Source organism: Blastomyces gilchristii (assembly GCF_000003855.2).
Source record: "Blastomyces gilchristii SLH14081 genomic scaffold supercont1.3, whole genome shotgun sequence".
Lineage (NCBI taxonomy): Eukaryota > Fungi > Ascomycota > Eurotiomycetes > Onygenales > Ajellomycetaceae > Blastomyces > Blastomyces gilchristii.
The window spans coordinates 2465858-2473889 of record NW_003101680.1 but is presented as its reverse complement, the minus strand read 5'-3'; the positions used below and the strand labels follow the sequence as shown (position 1 = coordinate 2473889).

Genomic DNA, 8032 nt, shown 5'->3' with positions numbered 1-8032 from the left:
GTCTGACTGTGTGTACTTTCTTAGTTCACCCTGTTATAATGGAACAGGCTTAGCCAATGTTCTCCTCTTATAGATGAGGGCGAATTACAATAGAACACGCCCGTTTTAAGCAAGTGCCTGTCGATGCTCCTGTTAGCCCCGGTCTGCGGATTAGTGTTGATGTATTCCAAGGGTGCACCAATCTGGCCCAAGGATAGAAGTATTCTTCTCTCTTCCATGGGGAGTAAAAATTTGGCTTATTTCCCTTTTAAACCCCACCCAGTCCTTTCCTCCCAACCGGGCAGGGTTTATTTAGTGCTTTCGGCACAATCTCCCCCCCCCCCCCCCCCCCGGTCGTATGGAGGACTTATATTGGCCACTCAGCATTGGCTAGCCCCCTATTAATATCGCTTCATATAGGCATGGACATACATGGCATTCCATCCACTTTTGCTCGCCCATCGCCATTGTGGTCGGCTGCTCTCAAACCGAGGAGGATCTTAAGATCGCTTTCAAAACAACGAAGGGGTCGAACACATATCAACTCGCGTGTGCAGCCCCAGATGAACAGTTTTAAACTATTCTGGACACTTTGAACGTGGCCTGTACGAATGTTCCACAAGCTTTATTCACGCAGGTTAACCGCAAACACTTGGCGTTTCTAGGGCTACCCGCAGACGACTGCGCTTGGCTGGAGGAGAATATTCAAGCCTGGTTTACCTCATTGGCCGTGAACTTATCTCGAATCATATCATCATTCTTTTGATAACGAGGTAATTTACAACTGTTGTGCAAAAAGCTAAGGGTTTACAGCTTAGTTTAAACCTGCGATTTATTAAACCAAAGAATCCCTCACAAATCCGTCTATAATGACAAACGCCTCGTAAGATAGGCTATCAATAAGGCTGGCTTGGCTAACGGGATCAACGGTTGGATGTGGCGGTTGATTTACAAAAGCGAAGAAAATCCTCACTTTTTGTGGCTGCTCCGGTTCTCCATTTTATTTATATCCTGCTTTTAACAGGTTTCGTGCAGCGCGCATTGTTGGGTGTGGCAGAGTTTTCAAAAGCTTCAAATAATACCTTCGAATGACCTCCACGGGCCACGCTCTAGAGATTCACTAAAACTTAGCCTCTACGACTAACTTGCTCTAACTTCCAAGCTAGTAAAAGTTTAATTCCACAATACTCGTTATATAGACACGCACCACTTATACTAGTCCCTAATGTAGTTAGTATATTATTAGATGGGGTTTAGTTAAGTCGTATCTCTCAACAATTCTCAGGGCCTCAGCTATGTATCTATGAAATTCCCCCGGGTATACGGAGTAGAGTATATGTATATAGATAGATATAGATATCCCCCCAGGTATAGAAACCACCAGGTATGGGACTTCCCTCTCAATGTCTCAATATGCGTCTCTATTTCATACAACCAAGATCTTGATTACTAATACAATTAGTTATCATCACCTGCGTGCTCATTGTAGCGCTAGTATAAAATACCTATTTGACGTACAAGCCAAGCCACCGCTTTGACTTGGGCCATTTCAGACCAACGCTTCAAAATACCTCCGCTTCTGAGTTTCTGTCTTAAGATGCAGGTCATGCCGCTAGGGCCAAAAGGCGCGATTGAAAGTTGATGGGTGCAGGTTGCATTCTCGTTACTTTAGGTTACGCTCCAGGTTGGTGGGTTGTGACTCTTTCCGCACCTATGTCCAATTGGCGGTGGGCATGCTTCGACAGCTCGCCGAGCATGTTGGCAAGAATACATTAAAATTGGAGTCCTTGTGCTGGGCTGATCGTTGCCTTTGTGTATCTCATGACGTCTCTCAAACTGCCAGTCCCCGTTAACCAATAATCATCTCATCATCTCTCGCGATGTTGGAAAAATGCCGTCCATGGGTGTTGTTGTATCACTCAAAGAATCCCTACTACCAATATCAGCAGATTCCCAACGCTCTCTCATTTTCGCTTTTTCAACCATCTATCAAGTCCCAGTTTTTCCTTGTCAGATATCAGATGCAGAGCTATGTTAACTAGCCTCTCCCTCAGCGGGGCATTTCGACCCTACAATTTTTGCTCCGGTTGAACGGGAAACGATAGTCGAATCCCGAGGTTGAGATAACCCCTCTTTTCTCTCCATTCATGGATGCGAAGACCTTTCCCACGTTCGCGTATTACCTTAAGTATTCGTCAGAGTCTGGGTCGGGCCTAGGTTCAGAGATGTTTTGTTTCCTGCCTTGAGTTTTTACAATACAAGCCTGTGGCGGTTGACCCGTCATCGAAGTAGAAAGGGCCAGGGATTTTATGTAGGATTCATTCTCTTGGCCCTTTCTTTCCTTAACCCAAACCCCCACAAGCATTCCCTGGAAGATAAATATCCCGCCGGATGGGATGTTGTGTCATTATTCCCATTATTCGTCAATCAGAATGCTCTGACTTGAGACCTTTCCCCCTCCAAGGCAACAAAGACAGAAATGTCACTCACTTTCGTTGGGACCCTTGTGATTCTTGTGATCTCTTTTCGCACATAGGCTATAGCCCAGTTCTCCGCGCATTTGATGTTAGAGGGATATAGAGACCGGATAGGATAGAATGCTTGTTTGGGCGGCGGGTGGCGCGCGGAGTACCTGGAATGTAACTCTCTTATGATAGCAATTAAGGATGCCCCTCGTTGCTAATAATAAACTAGAGCAAATACATGGACAATGCATATAGCATGCGCCGGGCAGAGACGGACGAATATTTGTCATATTTACATTTGCCGCCAAAGAACGTTCTCGTTGCTTCTGTGAAGTCGGCGAGTGTTCAGCACATATGGCGAGAGTTTAGTGACTCTAATAATGTATGTTTCGCCGTCGATGGTCTCAAGGAATGTGGGGTAGGGTATCTTTCGGCTGGAGGGCCCTCGGAGAATTTATATCGAGAGATGAGCATGATAAACTGGGTCTTGTCCCTGTCTGTTGGGTAGTTAAACTCAAGGACCCCTCCCAGCCGATAGCCCGTCTAACTCCACCGATCTTGTAAAGTGAATATTTCCGGTTGGGTTTTGGTAGGAGAGCTATAGATAGTCTAGTTCATGCTAAATGCCAATATCAACGTCACCATTTCTCAAAAACAAGCAACATCACTCATTAACCGTATTTTGAAATTTACCCTAGATGCAGACGCAGCCCTCGATTCCTGACCTCGTCTAAGATGTCCTCTGTGATATAATTAGTATGAAGGGATATGTATATCGTATAGGCAAAAAGCTCATTCATATCCGGCGAATCCAGTAGTAACCATCTCTGCTTAATCGATTATTTATCAATCAGTCCCTAGTGGTGTAGTGGCTAACATCGCTGTCTTTCACACAGCAGCCCAGGGTTCGATTCCCTGCTAGGGAGATGAAATCGTGTTTCTTTTTAATGTTATCTCTATTTTCTTTTTTCAATATTCTCCTTTTTTTTATTTATTTGCCCAAAGGTTTCCCGTGCCCTCGTCGTTATGTCCCTCAACTAAAATTGGGCTCTAATGGGATGAAGGAATCGGCATTCGGATTATCTATATTCCAGCCCTGGATCCTGACTTCGGCGGAAGTGTCAAAAAAAAAAAAAGTATGAAGCAAGTACGGAGATTTTCAGAAATTCTTGTTTAATTCCGGACCATCTTGAATGAGGGCCTCCCGAGCTTCGGGTCTTCTGCACACTGGTCGACTTGCATTCTCAAGCCCCCAACAACACTTCCGCAGCCTGACCCGCTTCTCTCGTTGCCCAACGCGCATTGCCTTGTCTGCCAACCCCGCCATCCCTCCATCCCCCCACACTCACCAACAGTGCCTCTATCACGGTAATAACAATAATTCCACAGACGCAATGGGCAAGGAAAAAGTATCTTTCAACCTGAAAACCCCCAAGGGCACTAAGGACTGGTTTGGCTCCGACGGCCTCCTCCGCGATCGGATCTTCAGCACCATCACCGAAGTTTTCAAGCGCCACGGCGCAACCTCCCTTGATACCCCCGTCTTCGAGCTGCGCGATATCCTCGCGGGCAAATATGGCGAAGACTCAAAACTCATATACGACCTGCAAGACCAGGGTGGAGAGCTGTGCTCACTCCGCTACGATCTGACAGTCCCCTTCGCCAGATGGCTCGCTATGAACCCCAATGTGCGCAACATAAAACGCTACCATATCGCCAAGGTATACCGACGTGACCAGCCGGCTATGTCCAAGGGCCGCATGCGCGAGTTTTATCAGTGTGATATCGACTTTGCAGGTGCCAATTATGATCCCATGGTGCCCGACGCGGAGATCCTGAGGATTGCGACTGAGGTGTTTGAGGAGTTGGGATGGAAGGGGAGGTACACTATCAAGATTAACCATCGCAAGATTCTGGATGGGCTCTTCGAGGTCTGCGGTGTGCCGAAGGAGAAGATACGGACTATCTCCAGCGCCGTTGATAAGCTTGACAAGATGCCATGGGCGGACGTGCGGCGGGAAATGGTCGAGGAGAAGGGACTCGATAGCGCCGTTGCGGATAAGATAGAAACATATGTGGTCCAGAAAGGCGGGCGGGAGTTGGTAGAGTCACTACTGTCAGACGAAGCGCTCCTCGCAAACCTATCTGCCAAGACTGGGTTGGAGGAAATGGCCCTCCTGATGGACTATCTCGAAGCATTCGATATTCTGGACAAAATATCTTTCGACATGAGTCTAGCCCGTGGCCTGGATTACTATACCGGTGTTATCTACGAAGTCGTCACGGAAGGATCAGCACCCCCTGCCGCCCCCTCAGCAGGCGAGGAAGCTCAAAATATACAGAAGAAGAGTAAAGGCAAAGCCAAGAATGATGATGACGATGACCGATCGAATGACCCCTCGATAGGAGTTGGGAGCATTGCTGCTGGTGGCCGATATGACGAGCTTGTTGGTATGTTCTCAAGCAGGGCACAGATTCCCTGCGTAGGCATTTCGTTTGGAGTCGACAGAATTTTTTCAATCACCAAGGCGCGAATGGGAGAGAATAACCGCCCCAACAAGCTCTGCGACGTTGACGTTTACGTTATGGCGTTTGGCGGGAAGGGCTTCACCGGCCTACTCAAGGAGAGAATGGAAGTCGCCAGGAGTCTATGGGATGCTGGCCTTAAGGTAAGGGAAAACAACGGCGCTCGTTAAACTTTTGCATTTGCATATATATGTGCATGTATTACGCTCCCGCTAACACATAACCCCCCGAATCCAGGTCGAATTCTCCTACAAGCGCAAGCCAAAACCCATCCAACAATTCGACGCTGCCGAAGCCAACGCGGTGCCCTTCGCTGTCATTCTTGGCGAGGACGAGCTAGCCGCTGGCCAGGTACGTGTCAAGGAGATGGGACTGGACAAGGGACACCCGGAAAAGGATGGCGTATTGGTTAATCTATCGACGTTAGCGGAGGAAGTAAAGGAGCGATTGGAGCGGAAGAAGACTGCTGCTGCAGCCGCCGCTGCAGCCTCGGCAATTGATGCTGATGAGGCGGGGATTGTGAAGAAGATAGAAGATTTAGATGTTAAGGGGCAATAGAGGGGGTTTGTGCTTCTGCCTGTCCGTAGATGTGGAATTTGGGAGGGAAGACAGGGAGAAAGCAGATCGCTCTACGGTGTCACCCCCACCCCCTGCACCGTTATTATTTTGCGAGATAAATGCATTTTTGCCTTTCGTTCCCGCTGTGTTTTACTATTTCGGATACGTCAAGGTATAGATATGGCCGTAGGCAGTTTTGTCGCCTCTAAGCAGAACTTTAGAATCGCAGATCGATTTCCACAAAGAGATTGTAATGTGCCGCATAATAAATACACATACCATACAAAGGAGATAAATCGTTCTAACAGACCGAGAAAACCATCTTGCCGTTTAGGTTTCAAAACCAAAAATAAAATACAATATGGTATACATATCATTAGGGCTCATTACCCAGCGAGAGAGCAGAGAAATAACCCGCAAGAGCATCTACGCTCCAGCAGCAATCTTCATAATAAAGCCCTTTAGTGAGGGCAAGCGGTCAACCATGTTCAGCCCGAAGCTCCTACCCCATGCAACCGGCCCGTTACCAGCTACATTATACGCTTTATGTAGCAGATCACCCGCCCCACCTATCTTAGCATTGACAAGGTATCGCTCGGCAGCGTACCGTTCCAAACTAAGAAGGTCGCCAATGTCCATACCGTGACGGACCGAGTATTCAATTGCGCGGAAGAGAGAGGCTACATCACCTATGCCGAGATTTAGACCCTGCCCGCCTAGTGGATGAATTACGTGCGCGGCGTCCCCGACTAGGGCGATGCGGGGAGAGATATAGGTTGACGCGTGACGGTGACGGAGGGGGAAAGAGGCTACCGTTCCAGGTTGGACGGAGGTAACGGTTGGTGGGACATAGGATGGGGTTGGGGTGTGTTGAAGTCGCCAGGCCAGTTCATCGGCGTGTTCAGTTGATGGGGCTGCTGAAGCGGGGTCCGTGGAGTCCGTGGGCGACTCTGGTGATGATGAGGAGGGGAGAGTGAACATGTACTTTAAGTCTACCATGGACAATCTGAAAGCAGCGTTCACCATAGCTATAAACGCATCTGCAGGGAGAGATTTGAGATACGCTGCATTCCTTACGGTAGTGGACCAGACTAGGGTAGCGTGGTTGTTGGGGAGTGGGAGGAAAGCGACAGGGCCTCCCAGACCAGGGAGAAAGCGTTGATACGCAGCTCTAATAGGTGGGCCGGTGGTATGCCCCTGTGGGGAAATGTTCAAAGTGGCCACCACGCCGTGGCGGTCGTAGTCCCAGCCATCTGTCGATATGGCCGCGTATGATCGGACGGGGCTGTTTATGCCGTCTGCCCCTACAAGCAGACGAGTGGCAATGGTGGGTGGCGGGGGCAGGTTTGATGTCGGTGAGGTATGTTTAAGGGTCAAAACAGGCCAGGAGGAAAGGTCTGGGCCATCAGTGTAATCCTCCCCATTGTTGATTTCAGACACTGAGGTATTGGAGAAGATGGACACGTCATTCCCCGACGACTCTATACTTGCGATCATACCGCGGGTCAGGTTCAGGTTCTCCGTCATCGTCGCGATAGTTTGCGCGTGTGTTGACCGCGATTCGAGGGACCAGTCAAATGAGATGCTTGCGCCCGTCTCTCCATCCCAAACGTGCATCTCGTGGTATGGCTGCACTCGGGAAATATCCACATGGGCCCATACTCCAATGTCTTTGAGGAATGACACAGAGGAGGGCGTGAGGCTGCTTACGCGATTGGAGAATTGCGTTGCATCTAAATTCCAAGCTCTGGTTTTCGAGAGATCCTGGCTTTCAATCAAGGCAATTCTAAGTTTCGAGGTTACTGGAGAGGACCCTAAAGGACAAAGTCAATTAGTTTCGGGTCCCTGTGAACAAACAAGAAAGACACAAGACATATCCGTACGCAAAGCAGCCACGAGACCCAGGCCTGCGGGTCCTCCGCCGACGCAGACAATATCATAGATGTCTGGGGGTTGACGAGGTCTCGAAGAGGAAGCAAATGCCCGCCTCCCAGGTTGTAGGTGGTGTCTACATGACGGGCAGACGTATAACCGCAGCGCGGAGCGAGACAGTGGTCGCATCTTTAGCACCTCAGCGTCCTCGCCGCCAATTTGCAGGTGTTCAACGGTGATATCAGACCCATCGTCGACGGGGTCGGATATTGACGGGTGCAAACAGGGCAAACTGCGCTAGGAATTGCTTCCATACCGGAAAAACGTAGGCTTATTATACGACCGGGTTATGGTTGTTCCGCTGTGCCAGTCAGTGACAACTCACTGAACCATAAATCTTAATATAATGATGAACAAGCATCAAACGCTCGCTTGTCATTCGATGGGGCTGGCCAAGCCAATTCCACCCCTTTCACCCCCTCCACCCCTACCCCCTCTATCACCACCACCACCTCTACCGCAACGCAGTCCCCCCTACCCTCCCTTACCCCCCCTACCACCCCTTCCACCCCCTACCCCCTTTACCACCACCAACGCCTCTACCGCCCCGCAGCCCCCTCTACCACTTCCAC

The 8032-nt window shown here is 49.3% G+C and overlaps 2 protein-coding genes and 1 non-coding gene across 3 annotated transcripts; 2 read left to right on the top strand and 1 right to left on the bottom strand.

The window, feature by feature from the left end:
* The first annotated feature begins 1256 nt into the window (after positions 1–1256).
* Positions 1257–7819, top strand: BDBG_02241 (histidyl-tRNA synthetase). The gene is made up of 3 exons (XM_002627524.2): positions 1257–1363; positions 1469–5113; positions 5208–7819. The coding sequence occupies exons 2-3, from the start codon at positions 3638–3640 to the stop codon at positions 5526–5528; spliced, it is 1797 nt and encodes a 598-aa protein (XP_002627570.2). The 5' UTR covers positions 1257–1363; positions 1469–3637; the 3' UTR covers positions 5529–7819.
* BDBG_16517 lies at positions 3299–3370 on the top strand. The gene has a single exon. It is a non-coding gene; the product is annotated as a tRNA-Glu (tRNA).
* BDBG_02240 (ubiquinone biosynthesis monooxygenase Coq6) lies at positions 3599–7802 on the bottom strand. Its single transcript, XM_002627523.2, has 2 exons — positions 7412–7802; positions 3599–7342 (listed from the first exon to the last, which is right to left on the bottom strand). The coding sequence occupies exons 1-2, from the start codon at positions 7587–7589 to the stop codon at positions 5955–5957; spliced, it is 1566 nt and encodes a 521-aa protein (XP_002627569.1). The 5' UTR covers positions 7590–7802; the 3' UTR covers positions 3599–5954.
* Positions 7820–8032: the final 213 nt, after the last annotated feature.

Bases quoted from the DNA above. Each gene is read 5' to 3' on its own strand.
- BDBG_02241 (XM_002627524.2), top strand. From the start codon at position 3,638: ATGAGGGCCTCCCGAGCTTCGGGTCTTCTGCACACTGGTCGACTTGCA. The intron at 5,114-5,207 runs GTAAGGGAAAAC...CCCCGAATCCAG, and splicing joins TATGGGATGCTGGCCTTAAG to GTCGAATTCTCCTACAAGCG.
- BDBG_02240 (XM_002627523.2), bottom strand. From the start codon at position 7,589: ATGCGACCACTGTCTCGCTCCGCGCTGCGGTTATACGTCTGCCCGTCA. The intron at 7,343-7,411 runs GTACGGATATGT...TTTGTCCTTTAG, and splicing joins GGGTCTCGTGGCTGCTTTGC to GGTCCTCTCCAGTAACCTCG.